A 17,693-nucleotide genomic window follows, 5' to 3' on the forward strand; every position below is an offset into this window, starting at 1 on the left:
AAATCAAACTGGAATGTGACAGAGTAAGATTATTATTATTTTTTTTTTAACCCTCTGCTGACTGTATATATCAATGTATGCTTTAACATGATGACAGTTTGAATCACAAGGTCCTGGAATGACTCTGCTGCATGTCATGTGACCTGTTATCGTTTAAAAAAGCCAAGCCTTCCCCTCATTTGCTCTCCTCTGTCTTGGGTAAAATGCACTGAACGTCACCTGTCCACTCCTTTCACCATGACCACATGACAAATGGTGAACTCACAAGCATGTGCCCCCCCCCACCCCCCCAGTACTGAGCTCTGTGCTGTACACATAAGCCTGAACCATAAACAAACCTGCTAATGTTGATCTGCACTCACAAGTAATGCCTGTTTTTCTATTCTTTCCACCATTTCTTAAAATGCTTATTTTCTTTTATCCAGGATTTCCTAAACTGTTTGGTCTCTTTGCAATATTTTTAACTCAAGACAAAAATATCACAAAGACATCTAAGCCCTTGTCTTGTTTATCCCACCCTGGTCAATGTTTGTATTTTCTAATAACCAGGAAGTTCAAGGAAAACCATTGGCTGCCAGCTGCCAGAAGCAAAGGCAATATGATAAACAAACATAAATGTTTGTTTAGCATAAATGTTTACACATCAATTGAGAGACACATTTACTAAAACACAAAAAATATAACATTTATGGACACACAAAAACTGCAGCGTGTGAAACTGTAAATTTACCCTTACTATGATATTACAACGCTACAGGTACAGTTTTATTGAGGAAATAGTGCTTTGTCATTTCAAACATAAATATCTCCTTCTGTATTGTTAAAGAAACACAGCTTGCTTTGGCTTTCAGGATTTAAACAGGAAGTGCAGAAGCCCAGCGAACAGTCTCAACACTAACCCCTCAAAATGGAACTGTGGTGAAAGCTCGCCATCTAGTGGCCAAGACCACAGAAGGCACTCTCTAAGGGAAATGTTTCACAATTCAAGGGGAATTGAAGGGAAGCTCAACTGTTCATTAATGTTAACTGAAAAGAGCATGAATTCTCTTCAGTCTCCGGTCTCTGACTTTAGGCACTGTGTCTAAAACTACATTAATCTACCAAGCGATTGCCTGTGGCGCTACAGAAACTCTCTTCTATGCTCCCAGGCCAAAGCTACCTGACCACCCTAGCTCATTCACCCATTCATGGCTTGATTAGTCATCTCCATCCCTATCCAGGTCATCTCTCTCCCCTCTCTTTAGCGCCCTCTATTGGTTGCTAAATGCAACCCTTATCAGCTTCAACTCCCTATTCTGGAAAAGAAAACTGCCTCATTCTACAGCAGTGGTCCACAACCCTGTTCCTCGGTATCTACTATCCAGTAGGCATTCACTCCAAACATAACAAAGCACACCTCATTCAACAGCTAGAGCTAGAGATCTCGTCAAGCTGCTAATTTGTATCAGATGTGCCAAATTAGGGCTGAACTGAAAGCCTAACTGGACGGTAGATCTCCAGGAGCAAGGTTGGGAACCACTGCCCTACAAGCTATAAACCGTATACCACAGTCTTTGTAGATAGGCGCTAACCACAGAGGAAGAAATCAAGCAGAAAAAATATGGGACTTGATCTGTACTCCGACTTGCTGGCGATCCACCCAGACCATTCCTTAAAGAGTATGGCAGTCTCCAGTATGGCTGAATTAGGTGGCAAGGAAGTTTCACCAAGCCTTTGAGGTGACAAAACCCAGCAGTTTCTGACCACATCTGAACAGCCATTTTCTGCAGCATCATGCGAGGAGACTCAGCCAATAGAAATGCAGTCCTAGGCTCAAAGAACAGCACTAGTACTCACCCTTGTATCACCAGTTAAATGCAAAACACCATAAAGCAATAAACCATCAAATGCAAAATTATTAGGCTATGTGATATGATTGGATTGATATGATGGGTCAGTGACAGCTCACTGGGTTCATTGTCTCTCCCTCCCTCTCTCTCCCTCTCGGGGCGACATAGCTCAGGAGGTATGACCGATTGTCTGGCAGTCGGAGGGTTGCCGGTTCAAACCCCGCCCTGGGCATGTCGAAGTGTCCTTGAGCAAGACACCTAACCCCTAACTGCTCTGGCGAATGAGAGGCATCAATTGTAAAGCGCTTTGGATAAAAGCGCTATATAAATGCAGTCCATTTACCATTTACCTCTCTCTCTCTCTCAATTCTTTCATCTGACTCACACATGAGTACACCTGTCACTCCTCAGCTATTTAGATGGTTTAATCATGACCTGTAGCATTTTGATCTTCTCTGTATAAATTATACAAAAATGATTTGGCACACTTAAACAGATGTAAGACATGCAGCAACTGGAATGAACACTAAATGTAATTACTATTGCTCTACAAGCCACTCTAGAGAATGGAGTCTGCCAAATAAATCAATAATAATATGCACAACCGAGGAAAAGTGACTAAAGCAGCTTGCTACTCAACCACACTTCAATCGATATTCCGATTCCTTCTAAAGGAGCTTTTCTGAATAACCCACATTCCGTCAGGATGATATATAACTAAATAAAGTTTTGAAATTTTGTACATTCAATGGAGGAAGGAGAGACGAGATATGAAGCATGAGCTGTTTAGCATGTCTCCCACAGGCAGCCTGTAAGCAGAGCGCGCCTCCGTGGAGCTGGGGAAGGCCAAGGAAACCGACACCTCCAGGCACCCGCGGAACCCAGCGAGGCTGTTGCTATGGCGAGGACGGTCTGCAGCCTGGCGGGGGCGGAGCCAGGCCTGGTGAATAATTGATGCAGATCTAATATTAGGGGAAAGCTCATTTAAAGTTAATATCTCCTTCAGCCCTCAATTTTGTGTGTGTGTGTGTGTGTGTGTGTGTGTGTGTGTGTGTGTGTGTGTGCGTGCGCCAAGATGTAAATAACATCAGGAGCAGCAGAAGCAGTGCAGTTTGATGTGCGAAAGCGCTGAGGTTTGTTTATGTAAGAGGAGAACTTTGCGTTAATGAATGTGCACATGCAAGGGAACACATCTGAGGAGCGTGACACGTACATCTGCTTTCCTTCTTGTTCGCTCCGGGCGACTGCTAAGTTCTACATCCTCTCTCCTGCAATCGAGCTACACGCGTCTCTTCCTGGTTTCTCTCGTGCCACGGAGCTCTCTCACAGCTCTCTGCTGTCACAATCGCAAGCGCAAGCCTGGATCCCCCCGGAGGCTTTTAAAGCACAGCATTCCTACAGGGCAGCCAATCAGAATGAGGCTGTTGAGGAACTGAGGCCTACGCCGCTCTTTTTTTTCACACTCTTCTTCTTCTTCTCAGTTTTTCACGCCAACTGCCTACAGACCCACAGTCAGGCATAATTGTATAAGCCTTACATAAACATCAGATGCCTTGGAAATATATATATAGTTTTTCAAAAAAAAAAAAAAAACCACAAACACACACACGTACCAATGTACATGTATGCATGAACTACATACATGCACACATAAAAATACAGACATGCTTAAATGCATGTACACACATATACAGTGTGTCACACACTTGCACAAACATATGCACAAGTACACAAACTCAGGCATGCATGCACAAACATGCACACACAAGCACGCACATTACATGCTCTAACATGCTCGCACACTAACACACAGGCAGGCATTCTCTCTCTCACACACACACACACACACACACAAACGCACACGCACATATGCACATTTAGCTATGTGTAGTGCTGACTCCCAAGACCAGCACTGTAGCTTCCTAATTTAATATAATGACACTTGAACTAAACACCTACGCTTTCACACCCCCGTAAAGCTAAAAATACAACACGTCACAGTAAGGCAATGTGATAAAGTGGTGAAAACGACATGCTACATTACCGGTAGCCTGCAGGCTCTAAGCAGGTGTTCTACCTAAAGCAACGCATAGTACCCTAACTAAAATCCAATAGCTTTCAAAGTTCACTTAATGTGGCAACAACAAAAAAAAACTGACACAGGGCCCTTTCAGAAGCAACAGAGCAGCACACGGCAGCCAGGCCAGTCCATTTAAATGCCCTCTTAGACCCCAGGGGGGTCAGACGCTCCAGCACCTGGTTACAGAATGGAGGGAGCGGCAAATAATGACCCCTTTCATTGGGAGCACGCAGATCACCAGGGCACACCTGTCCCTAACACACTGCCTGTCTGTCATCCGCCCAGGGGGGGCGGGGCCTGGTCAGGCCGCACACCCAATGAGGGAGCAGGAGAGGCAGGTGGGCGGCGCCCCGGGGCCGCTGACGGGCGAGGAGGAGCGGCTATCGCGTTACCGGCAGGGCGATTGTGTTCTTTCGCGTCTCGCGTCGACGCGGGGTTTTTACGGATCCTCATTGTCCCCCTCGGCTCCTAATGAAGGGCAGGGAGATCAGCGACCGGCCCCCTGGCCCTGGCTGTGGAACAGCACACGCGGGGCGTCACCTGTATCAGGTGACACGCGCGCGCACACACGGAACGCTGCCGCTCCGCTTCCGCTCCTGACCGGCCGGCCCTGCCGTCTTTCACTCCGAGCAGACGAGAAAAAAAAAACGACGAGCTCGAAAAATCCAGTAGCTGCGTTCAAAAAAGATCAGCTCTAAACGCCCTTTAATTTAAAATGAGGCCAAAGGATTCAAGCGTCGGTGAAATGGTGCCAGGCCTTATGTGCTGATAGTGGTCCTGTGTACCTAACCCTTGAGCATTACTGCAGGTGAAGAAGCTCCATGGAGAGAGACTATCAGTCACAGCCTTGATTTTCAGGTAGTCTATTTACAAGTACTTAACTAGAGGCTGTATATTACAAATAACAATATACATTTAGAAATGGGCTCCTAGCTATATTACCACACTAAAAACAGACTCTCACAACTTCAGCAGACACTAAAGAGGGGGGCAATGAGAGTGTACAAAATATCAACAGACAATGTTGATTCACTGCTTCTTCTGAAGTGCTCTATATAAATGTTCAGAGTCAGTTCAACTGTAACAGAGGTTACGTAAGTCTAAATCGGATCAGGTATACTCCTTTAGATAAATTATTTATTTTACTGTCGACCAAATATATCAGAGGCATTTGAATTGGAGATACATGCACAGAGAACTCCATAGCAAACCTATCTTTGGCTCCCTGTAGCTTCACATGACAGTTTGTCACCTAGGCGATGAAAGCGCATATTGTTTCACACCAAATGCACACTGTTTTACCACAGCGCCAACTGAAGCTCTGTGTGAAAGTTCCTTTTCAATACAAGCCTGACATCACCCGATTTCTCCTTCACAGGAAAAGATGTGCAAGCTGACAGCCACAACCAAGCCTACATTTGCAATGATCCTGACATGTTTTTGAATACTTTTGAATATATGAAAAGTTGAAGAAAAAAAATAATACACACACACACACAGGTCTATACTGTTTTACCAATAGTTACTCAAACATTTCTATTTCATTACTTTATTTATTTATTTATTTTGCTTAGCTGATATCCACACCATCAGCATGTATAGAACTGAAACATTACTTATTAATGCTGGAATAATTTCAGAAGCTGTGGATAAGATATCCTGTTCGGTGCTGCAAGGGTGTGTCCAAACTGCTAATAGAACCAGTGACTGCCTATTCAAGACAGACAACAGCAGTCCTGGCAGATTGGGCAGGGCATGGCAAATATTTATATTTTCTTTAAAAGATTCGCAAAACAGGATTTTCTGTATTTGTAAAGAAAAAAAAAACTACTTTTGAAAAACAGCCAAACACACCCTTCCTTTTGAAAACACATGCCTCAAAACATTAAACACATGCTTCAAAACAAACTATAACTGTCATAAATTGAGAATTTTAAGAGCATTTAAATTTGTTTCAGAAGATAACTTCTCAAAGATACACTGCGACATAACAGCCACACATGTTTATTTAAAAAACGAATTCCAGAAAAAATATTTACAGTCAATCCATGCAAGAAACGGGCTACAGCTGCGGAGCTCATTCACTGCGGGAACATATTCAAATTATGTTCTTGCATGTAAAGTCAAAAACAAGAGATTAAAAATAGCTCCCATCACTCCAAACACCCTTTCCTGAGTAATAGCCTAAAAGTCATATAGCCACATCGCTGATTCGCTGATCCAAGTTTGCATCTCGCGCTACAGGTGTTTGGCCGGCCGGCTCACGATAAAATAGTTTCCCAAATCGCAACTATACCCACAATGACTCTAAGCCACTGTAATAATGAAGAATACGACGCAGAACTTCAGTCAATTATTCCATATTTCGATGACAGCCGGCTTGCTAGCACGTTAGCACCTGCCATGTTAGATAACCAATGAACAGCAACGTCAAAATAATTTGCATCCGTATGGGAAATAACGTGCATTTGCATGCTCAACTAGGAATAAAAGGCTTGCAATCCAATAAATGCATTTGGTTAGCAAGATATACCTCTCATCGGAAAATTCGAAATAATTAAATTTACGTTATAAGCTAGTGTTACACGTAATTTCACCATTCAATACGATTAGCAAGAGGTGCGTGGTACTGTACCTCGCTATCAGCTAACAACCAGCTACAGAAGCGAGGAGGCTTTAATGATCTTGCTATTTCAACACTCGCTCATTTACAGGCATTAACAGTTATGCACTTTGCTTCTCGTTAGCTAGGGCAGATAGCTAAAATGGTTTATTGAGAACCACACTTATTTGATAGTTACACAATGCTCCAGAGTTAGATGCAGCAAGTGGTAGGCTACTGTTAGGCTTCTGAGCAAATATAGCTAATGAACATCTTTCAACGTCTTTCAACATCTAACGGTAGCCATTTACAACACGTTATTACCGCTTTTTGCTCGGGGCTTGTGCTTCACTTCCCCATTCCTTCTTGGAAGAACTTCGTCCAAGTGCAGCTTGACTGGGTCCCTTGAATTGCACTTGCTCAAAAAAATTCTTCACTTCTTTCGACCATCATTTTTTTCTCTTCCTCTCTCTCTCTCGCTCCTGAGTTGTGAGTGATGGTGAAGAGCAGGCTCCGCCCCCTGGTAACACATTAGATGCCCCCTTTACGAAGAAGACACCAGCGCAGTTCATTAGCAAGTAAACACCCCTGTCACTTTGGGTAGCCTACTAACTGATGTCCCAGAGCACATGCATTTCAATAATAATAATAATAATAATAATAATAATAATAATAATTGTGGAAGACAGTAACGCCGTCTCTTTACGTCAAAATCATTTTCCCAATTGTGGAGTTTTGAATGAAGATGTCCCAAAACAGTCTCATTAATCTGCCTTTCACCTGGAATATGAATAATTCAAAAACTACTACCGACAACGATTTGCTAGCACAGTAGATTGAGAAAAACGAAAGAACCTGTAGAACCTTTTGACATGCCAAAACAGCAACGAGTGGTACTCATACCAATTTACCCACAAGATAAACGAAAAGAGCCCAGGCTTAATGTATTTTTTGTTTCACAACTTTTTAAAAAAGTTCTTATGAAAGCATGCAGTGCTAATAATTCTGTGTGATGACAGTTCAGCGTGAGGTGGAGAATGTAGACTCGAGAGGATTCCTGTGCTAGAAATGACTCATAAGTGGGACATTTGCTGCGAGCAATTTATTTTCTGCAAGACCATCAGCTTTTGACAAGAAGAATGTGTCACTTGGATACCATATAACGCAGCTTCTATCGCTCCTCTGATACCCTTTTTTGTGCCAATACAGAGGGTCGTTTTGGTCGGGAATAGTCCGTATCTTAAAAACTCCCGCCCCGGAGGCTGAGTATGTTTTCATGATCATCATAAAAACATTTAGGCTACACTAAGCTAAACATGCCAATTATAGAACAGTATCGCTATCAAAGGGAATATTTTGCAACACAATTTTCATAACAGATGTAACACTATTTGCCGTACTTCTATAATGTAAAGCATCTAAAATATAATATGATATTGTATAACACCTATACAATGTCACAGAGCTCTATACATAGAGCAATAGAAAAATAACTGTGAAATTTTCTTGCAATAACTGAGAAAAGAAAATGAAAAACGTTTAAAAGCGACAAGCTTTTAACAAGGATTTAGATTTCAGTTAAACAGAAATATAAGTGTAAGTTATAGCCTACTTGTGTACATGAATCTTGTACATTCCAACGGAATGGAAATTTTAAAACTAATTATAGAATAATAACAATTGTGACAAAAGACCATTCAAACAATCAGAAGAATCGTGTACAGTAGCCTAAACGTGAAGCAATACAAGTAATGAACAATTGACTGCTGGAAAGGAGTGAACAATTGATTTGAACAAGATATTGCATATGCTAATTCCTTAATCCATATTATTTCAATAAAATGCAAAATGAAGTACAGAGTCAGATTGTCCTAACAGGCCAATTGGCCCTGAAGAATGCAGTTGAGTAGAAGGCAAGTAAACACTTGGAGAATGAAAGCTGGAGGTGGCAGTAGCGAGGAAATGGCCCTACAAGAGAAAAAGAAACAGTTTGGAGACTCATATTCAGAACGGAACACTTCTAATCAGCACGAGTCAGAAATCATTTTTAAAAAGACTGTGGCTAAACCAGATTAAATGTGCAGTACAAATAAAAAGGACACAGACGACATTTAATACTCCCATGGAGTGCAAAGTAAAAGATTTCACCCAAGGCAGGCTACATCTGTAAGCACGCAGGTCATTTGGTTGTGATGTGATGCAAGAGTAGCATACTGTAAACGAACAGAAAATTCAGTGAAAATTCTGTGTTCCAAAGACGTATAGCACTTTGCAGCCGAAGCAGCATATCTGACAAGCAGCTTATATTGAGGCCACATGCTTTTGTTAAGTCCCAAAATGTGTTTAATTTAATTTTTTTAAAAACCTTTTCTAGCTGGTCAGCAAACTCTAAAATGAGGCCAGGCAGTCTTTTGAAAACTGGGGAGTCATGGGGGATTACAAGAGATAAATTGGTCTTTTAGGTAATCTTGTAAGTAAGTCCTTTAACGCCATGTAAGTCAAGGGCTTACTTTGAAATCAATCCTGTATTTTGCAGGCAGCCAGTGAAGCAAGGCTAAAATGGATTCAATATTTTCAATATCTCATTATTAGCCCAGAGTCCTTGCCTCAGAGTTTTACAATAGATAGATGGCAGCAGATCAGGCACTTAAACAACAACCCAGAACAACTGATGATATAACAACAAGACATATATGCAATACAATATTGTGTAGAGACAGAACGTGTCTGGCAATGGTTTTAATAGTAATTTTATGTCTGTGAATAATATCTTCAAGCATGAATTGAATATTTGACATAAAACAAATATGCCTAAGAACCGAACCGTGAATTCAATTAAATTAATATTTGCCATGAACTAATTTTAAAAATGACTTCAGAATCCTGTCTTCATTCTGTCCACATCGGAAGGTCACAGACCGGGCTTTTAAATTATTATAATTTTAAAAGCGCACCATGGAGGCTCAGCTTAAATGAGGCAATTCCCAACCGAAAGATTGCTTACTAAAGAGGCCCCGGTACAAGATCACATAAGCAGTTCTGTGGGATTACATTTATTTTACATTTATTTTTGCAGACACGCTCATCCAGAGAGACTTGCAGAGAAAGAGAGCAGCAGTGATTACAGGAGTTCATCCGCCACAGTTAAGTCAGCCGCAGTACCAGCCAACAACATTCCCAGACCGAGTGAATCTACGAGAACATCATTAAATCACTGAACGTAAATTAGCTTCCGCCAGCACGGCACCAATAAAACAAATCATAGATTCGCAACAGATAACATCTATATTACATTACAGGCATTTAGCAGAATGCTCTTATCCAAAGCGACTTACACAACTTTTACATAGCATTTTTACATTGTATCCATTTATACAGCTGGATATATACTGAAGCAATTTCGGTGAAGTACCTTGCTCAAGGGTACAACGGCAGTGTCCTACCCGGGAATCGAACCTACGACCTTTCGGTTACAAGCCCAGTTCCTTACCCACTGTGCTACACCCCGTCATATATAAAGTCGTAACATCAGTCAACAGCAACAGCATTCAGCGTAAGGAGAGAGTGCCAAGTGGCTGGGAACGGGACGGGAGAACAAACGGCAGTCAGAAGAGGTGGGTCCTCGTTTGGGAAGAGCATTCTGTGATCAGATGCCAAGTATGGCTGGAGCTTCCGAGTCACAATCTATCCACTCTCTTTTTGTGAGTTCGTCTTGTGATAACCCTTAAATCAGTAACTTGCATTTATGTTTGCATTTAAATTACAGTGTCTAGGACCTCGTTGGAAAACTGAGCTTTCACTGGAGCACTCTTCCATAAAAAAAAACTATAAAAATTGACTCACACTATCTGAAATGGAACACTTCCTCTTAAGACTGTTAAGAAGCAACAGGCACAAATATGACAGACAGTTACGTAGAGTGCAATATTTTTCTACCGGACGCTTTTCCATGCCAAAACGTTGAACTCAGCTGAACTCATTTTGAAAATCCATGCGGTTTTTTGGTGGAACCGAGGAAACACAAATATTCTGAGCTCGTCGTTACTTCAAGGCCGAGTCGGACAGAACATAAGCTTATTGATCTGGCAGTCTGCCTCCTGAGCGTTAACAATGCGCTCTGCCTCCTGGACAGAGTCGAACACCAGATTCCCGTAGGATTCGTTGGGGAAGTGAAAGGTTATCGTCCTTAGCAACTAGCGGCTAAAGAACACGCCAAATGTACAACGGAGAGAAAGGCCATCAGACGGTGGGATTATAAGAAATCCCTCTGTTATTTAGAGCAGACAGCTACTGCTGCAGGTAAACCGGAAATATGGCCCTGTTGGTTTCACCCCCGGGTGGATCCCATATTCACCGACTGCCGTTCAGTAATTGCACAGATAAAGCAAGCCTTCACATGATTACAGAATAGCTGTAATGCCAGGCTCCACTGTTTCTTCATATATCATGAAGCTCTGAAAGTCAGTCATATTGACAATCATTTATGACGTGAGAATTACAGGGTTCTAAGAGATATTTTTGTGGAAAATTGTTATATTCAAATAAATGCTTCATTGATCATTCTTCACGTGTCTGGCGCAAAAAAAAATTTGAACAGTTTAAAATCTGGGTGTACTTCCAGTTCTTTTAACTTACAAATTCCCAGTGATAAAACCAATGAACTGAAAAGAACTTTAAAGCTGAATATCTCAGAATTGTAGAAATGGCTGACAGAGCCCTGTAATCCCCAGGCTTTGCACTTTGTGTTTCTTCTCAGATCAGACTGAGACCCCTCCCTGCATAACCAACGCTACAGTAAGGTCTGCCTCAGCCGCATAATTATCAATACAATATTTTATTTACTCAGTTTATTTATTTTTTATTATCGTGGCCATTATGAAATTGCCATCTGGCTCCGGCCCTGGTGCATTATTTGCGACCTTGGTGGGGACGACCAATGGCGGCGAGCCAGCCGGGAGCACTCGTTCCCATTGGCTCAGGCATTGTACAGTATTAATGAACTGAAATGAACTCAGACGGTGCCGCCTTGCACACACAGCCCTGCTGTGGGGGGTGCACACCGATGCCGTGACCTTCTGGAAGGCCAGAGGAACCCAGCGTTCCCCGGGGAAATTCGGCACAGTTCCCGCGCCACGCTCCAGGGGGTCCCTACCCCCGGCTGTGCTCACGGCGAAATTGACTGCAAAGCAATATCACAGATTTTATATTAACTACTATTGTTTTATAGAATATAATATACATTTCTATTGTCTATTAAACAATACAGTTATGTCTTCTTTTTTTACCGCTAGATTTATACATCATACGTAGAACGACAACAGAAAAAGAGAAACGAACACGACACGAAACTCATGACACATGTTCCTGCCGGGCATCAATTTCCTGTCTCATTATTGTTCAAGTAGATGGCCATGAGATGGTTCAGAGACATTCACTCTCATCAATGACACAGCACGCCTTCATTGTAATGGTTCATTTAACTTTCTGATTTAATGTAGTCCAAAATATATATTTTTTTAGTGTAGCCTGATTTGAAATATTTTATAGTTCTTCGTCCATATTTTTTTTTAAATTAAGTTCTTACAAAAAAATTCCTTGATGGAATTCTTCATTTCTAAATTGTAGTAATAGTAATGTAATTTAATAATGCAATTTCTGTAATTTTATGCCTTAACGCAATTTTTTTAGATCATGTTTTGTATGCTGGCTACTTCACCTGAAGTTCACCCTGGGAAAATATTCTATTATATTCTATGGCTTGATCCAGTTACAAGTCCATGAGCACGAAGCAGCTCTGTCATCACAAAATACTGTATAAATAACTCAGTTACGTATCAGACCTGTTTTAAAATAGAACTAAAACTGACCCTGTCAGATTTTTCATGAATTATCAGTATGCACTGGTCTCAATAATTAACCATAATTAACATTAATAGTTTTACATTACATTTTTGCATTCATTTATCCTTTTGTTTGCCTTGTTGCCTGACATCGATGTGTCAAAGATTCCATTCTTGGGGGGCCGCAACATCTGCATTTTTTTTTTTTAAACCTGCAGACAATGCGCTCATTCAGGACATCTGTCCCATATTTTAATATGATCATCTGTATTGGGGTGCATTCACTCCATAAATGTGAATGTTGTGGAGAAACTTAAATACTGCTTAAACCAAATAATGTATGACTACATATCGACTATGGAATAATTTCTTGCTCAATCAATTAAAAAATATTAATTTTAAAAAAGTCAAACCAACTGACAAAATTGATGCAGGGATAACAAGCTTTGTCACAATTAACTATGTGTCCAAAAGGGGGCACTCTAGACCTTATTATCACCAAAATTCTGTACAACAGAATTGGTTACATTCTGATTCATCCTTTCATCCCTTCAAATTACTATCAAATCTGAACTTAAATCAAATAAATGTGTCATTACGTTTGCGTGCAATTTCGTCACTGAGATTTAGGTTCAAGAAGTAAAACATACCTGCAGGAATGAAATGCTCTCTCATATGCTGCATGTGAGAAAGCACTAACAATCCCTCCGTGCACACTTGTTCCACTGCATGAAAATCCGGTGGGTTGACTTAACAGTCAATTTGCACCGGGAGATGAAGGGGGGTAGAGGAACACACTTCTATTCCATCAATGACACAGTGAGACAGAGGAGAAACGGATGACATCATTATAGAGGGGCGGCGGCTTTTACCTCCGCACGGCTCTGGCAAAACCTCTCCTGCAAATGAAAGCAAAAATATGAGCATTCATGATTTCAACTGCCCGAAGGCTTTCGCCTGTTTAGAAAGGGCTATACGAAGGCACAGTGCAGGCAAACATATCACATTTCAGTTCACTGTGTTTGTGTGTGTGTGTGTGCTCTCACTTAGGACCACCCAGTGCCACAGACAAGTGCGTTGTCAGTGAATTGTGTATTATAAGGCTACCCTACACAGCTCACTTATCCACACTCCATGTTCAGTTTGTTTTATTAGTATAAATAGATGAATCCCACAATGCACGCTGACATCACAGACAATGAGGTTGAGGTTTGTTCAGCTGGTAAGCTCCAGTCTGCTGTATTTTACAGACAGACCATGCTTGGCTGTCTCATTACTGTAATGGACCTTGAGAACAAGTTCATGAGTAGGAGAGGAATGGTATGTTCATCCTTGGCTCAAAAAAATAATCCAAAACAGGACTCTTTCAGTAGAGGCTTTGAATTTTACAGATGATACGCAACATGGTATAAAAATACACATACTAATAGGTACATATTATAACAGACACTGTCATGTTGATTACAGCTGAAATGTAACACGTATTATAAATAAGACCAGGAATAATAATTGGTGCAAATGTTCAAGCTATGAAAACTTGCTGTCTGCTGGTATGCACATTTAATGTAAGCTCTAGCTCACCACAAATACAAATCTACAAATCTGTTCGGTAAATTCAAACTGGAGCTACATCCCCATGGGTCTGCAGTCGGAAGACCAGCCTTGGGTGAGTCAAAAGACGAGAACAGAACAGAACAGCAGGGTTATTTCTGCAGTTGCGTGTCACAGTTGGATATCACTTGGTTTTTTTTTTTTCACTTCCATTTTGTGATCTAATCTCCATCAGACACCGATGCTGTGTAATAAAATGAACACATTCCCCCTTTCAGTTCCAGAAGGCTTCCAGATGGACGGGGATTAAAACGCAATCTTCCCCAAGGCCCCCCCCCACCCTCCCCCCCCCCCCCCCCCGACCCCCCCGGCTCGGTCCCAAAACTGAAATGGGAGAAGACACGAGACCCTAAGTGTGAACTCCCGCTGACTGCGTCCCCTAAAGGTATCCTGCACTAGAAAATGGCAGCTTCTTGAACGTAGCTGCTCTACATACACGTATTCATATACAGGCAGTCCCTGGGTTGAGAATGTTCGAACCAATTATATTAAAAATTTGAGTTAAATACAATGGTTCGTAATAACGAACGCACACACTGCCTTGTGACGCTCAAGAAAACATGGCGCGGCTTATATATAGTATATATAGTAAAATATATACTATATACTGAGACAAACATTTGACTAACTGACACTAAATAAAAACCGTATGTACCTGTTCTGACTGACCCACAAATTTGACTTAAAGACAGACTTAGGAACGGATCTGGTTTGTAACCCGGGGACTGCCTGTACACATGCGTTCATACACAGCCCTATCACAGCCCTTGTTCCTAAGGAAGTGTCTCAGTCCTTCTGGGTCTGCGGGGGGTGGGTTAGGCAGCGAGGCACCAAATACAAGAGGGTGTTGCAGGTCACAGTTATAAGATGTGCCTGCTCATTCAGATAGCACCTCCAGAGTTCCGCTTCTTTTCTAACCAGTATTACAGAAAGGGTGTTTCTCTCTCTCTCTGTCTCTCTCTCTCTCGCTCTCTCTCTCTCCCTCCCTCCTTCCTTCCCCCTCTCTCTCCCTCTCTCTCTCTCTCTCTCTCTCTCTCCACCCTCCTGCTTCATGTCCACTTGGGGTCCACTTCCGGGATGGGTACTGTGGGCACGTAGCCCCGGTGGTAGAAGTTTTGGCGGGAGGCCTCCACGTAGATGACCGAGCTGCTCAGGCTCTTGCGCTCCTTCTTCAGGACCGTGTGCCTCTGCCAGTGGCAGAGCAGCTGCTCCCCCTGCTCGCGGAAGAAGCTGGTGGTCAGGGTGTAGAGGATGGGGTTCAAGGCACTGTTAATGGGCAGGATGAAGATCACCACCCAGGAGGTTATGGTCCCTGTAGGGGCGGAGAGAGAGAGAGAGAGAGAGAGAGAGACTGGCATTTCAATGTTTAATACTACTGACAAAGTAACTACAACTACACAGGCTTAGGCAATGTGTACTAATGAATACATAAATCCAGAAAAGCATTTCAATTGAAATTACATTGTGAACTAACACAGAGAGAGACAGACAGGAAGAGAGAGAGAGAGAGAGACAGAAGACGGAGAGAGACACAGACAGACAGACAGACAGAGACAGAAGAAACAGAGAGGTGGACAGACAGAGAGACGCTGAAGAGACAGACAAAAACAGACAGAGAGAGAGAGAGACATAGACAGACAGCCAGAAGAGTCAGAGAGACACAGACAGACAGACAGACAGACGAGGTAAAAATGAATGCATGCAGCAGACAAAGACACTGAAAAGAAAAGTTGTTAAACAGTGGCAGTTATTCTAAAGGGCACCTTGGGTGGCTGACGGGGAAAAGTCAACTCAGGAAAGGCTTTGTGCCTCCATCAGATGTACTCAGCATGAATAAATCGGGCTTGAAAAGGCCACTGGCTGGGGATGGCCCAGCTCTGCTGCACGCGAATAAAGCTTTTAAAGCTTACTGTAAGCCCGCAGAGCACTGAGGAGAATCATTGAGACATAATATTATTCAGCTCAACTGCTCTTTAAATGTTCAAGGAAAACATATTTGCTCTTCAGAAACAAAAAAGGATAACAAGGATAAACAGTCGACGCGCACTCGCCTAACAAAGTCTCCAAGTTTTCATTGTGGGATTTGCTTCTTGTTGTTTTTTTTGTTTTTTTTTAACTGAACAATTATTTCGATTCAGATTAGTGCATGGAAGTAGAGCACATGAACACGCAAATTGCTTTTATTTTAAGAAAATATTTCTAAATTTCTTCGCGATAAAATGGCATTCAAATAAAATAAGACAGACTAATTTGATCAGAGTACAGAACCGACCACCTGTATTTAATTCAATTTAAAAAAGGCCTCTAAGTGCATTCGCCACAACTTCTCATTTCATAACGCGGCTCCCATTTCGACTCGAGCAGTAATTTACACCTCGCACTCTTAACACGAAGCCTCATTTGGACTTTGAGGTAAACAGCTGTCAGAAAGTATTATCTCCTCAAGGCTTGAGTGGAGAAAATATACTCCCATCCACGGCAATAAATTCAGATATTTTCGTCTGCAGAAAAAGATAAACTTCTATGCACAGCCAAAAAAATCAGACCGGGGACAGACAGCCCCCGTCTCCCGAGTATCAGCGCAGTTAAAGGGAACAGACGACTTCCCCGCAGGACAGAGGAGAGGACCTGTGCCATTTATTCGGATGTTAGAAACAACACAAGTGGCTCCCCCGTGTGAGGGAGCCAGGCTGTAGGCACTGTGCCACAGTGCATTGTGGGATATAACCGGGCTGTAGGCACTGTGCCATAGTGCATTGTGGGATATAACCAGGCTGTAGGCACTGTGCCGTAGTGCATTGTGGGATATAACCGGGCTGTAGGCACTGTGCCGTAGTGCATTGTGGGATATAACCGGGCTGTAGGCACTGTGCCACAGTGCATTGTGGGATATAACCGGGCTGTAGGCACTGTGCCACAGTGCATTGTGGGTTATAACCGGGCTGTAGGCACTGTGCCATAGTGCATTGTGGGATATAACCGGGCTGTAGGCACTGTGCCATAGTGCATTGTGGGATATAACCGGGCTGTAGGCACTGTGCCACAGTGCATTGTGGGATATAACCGGGCTGTAGGCACTGTGCCACAGTGCATTGTGGAATATAACCAGGCTGTAGGCACTGTGCCGTAGTGCATTGTGGGATATAACCAGGCTGTAGGGACTGTGCCGTAGTGCATTGTGGGATATAACCGGGCAGTAGGCTCTGTGCCATAGTGCATTGTGGGATATAACCAGGCAGTAGGCTCTGTGCCGTAGTGCATTGTGGGATATAACCAGGCTGTAGGCACTGTGCCATAGTGCAGTGTAGAATATAACCAGGCTGTAGGCACTGTGCCGTAGAGCATTGTGGGACATAACCAGGCTGTAGGCACTGTGCCGTAGAGCATTGTGGGACATATCCAGGCTGTAGGCACTGTGCCATAGTGCAGTGTGGGACATAACCAGGCTGTAGGCACTGTGCCGTAGAGCATTGTGGGACATAACCAGGCTGTAGGCACTGTGCCATAGTGCATTGTGGGATATAACCAGGCTGTAGGCACTGTGCCGTAGTGCATTGTGGGATATAACCAGGCTGTAGGCTCTGTGCCATAGTGCATTGTGGGATATAACCAGGCTGTAGGCACTGTGCCATAGTGCATTTAAGTACAGCGCAGGGGCTAGGATGCGCTCCGTAGCGCTAATAACCAGTTTCCCCTGGATAAGCGCTCTTAAGTGTACATCGGCAAAAAAA

At 42.7% G+C, this 17,693-nt stretch overlaps 2 protein-coding genes across 7 annotated transcripts in view; both read right to left on the bottom strand.

Annotated features, from left to right (window-relative positions):
• The window catches only part of frya (furry homolog a (Drosophila)), a 110,812-nt gene extending 103,811 nt beyond the window's left edge, over positions 1 to 7,001 (bottom strand). Inside the window, exon 1 of the mRNA XM_035384019.1 lies at positions 6,836 to 7,001. The gene's annotated coding sequence lies outside the window, so the exon portion shown is untranslated. The remainder of the gene's footprint in view (positions 1 to 6,835) is intronic.
• Positions 7,002 to 14,265: 7,264 nt separating this feature from the next.
• rxfp2b (relaxin family peptide receptor 2b) overlaps positions 14,266 to 17,693 on the bottom strand; it is a 42,350-nt gene continuing 38,922 nt past the window's right edge. For all 6 annotated transcript variants that reach the window (XM_035385906.1, XM_035385904.1, XM_035385910.1 and 3 more), the window contains exon 18: positions 14,266 to 15,274. In XM_035385906.1, coding sequence (XP_035241797.1) covers positions 15,012 to 15,274 — 263 coding nt within the window. In that variant the 3' untranslated portion in view covers positions 14,266 to 15,011. The remainder of the gene's footprint in view (positions 15,275 to 17,693) is intronic.

Source organism: Anguilla anguilla, chromosome 12 (genome assembly GCF_013347855.1).
Source record: "Anguilla anguilla isolate fAngAng1 chromosome 12, fAngAng1.pri, whole genome shotgun sequence".
NCBI classification, from domain to species: Eukaryota; Metazoa; Chordata; class Actinopteri; order Anguilliformes; family Anguillidae; genus Anguilla; species Anguilla anguilla.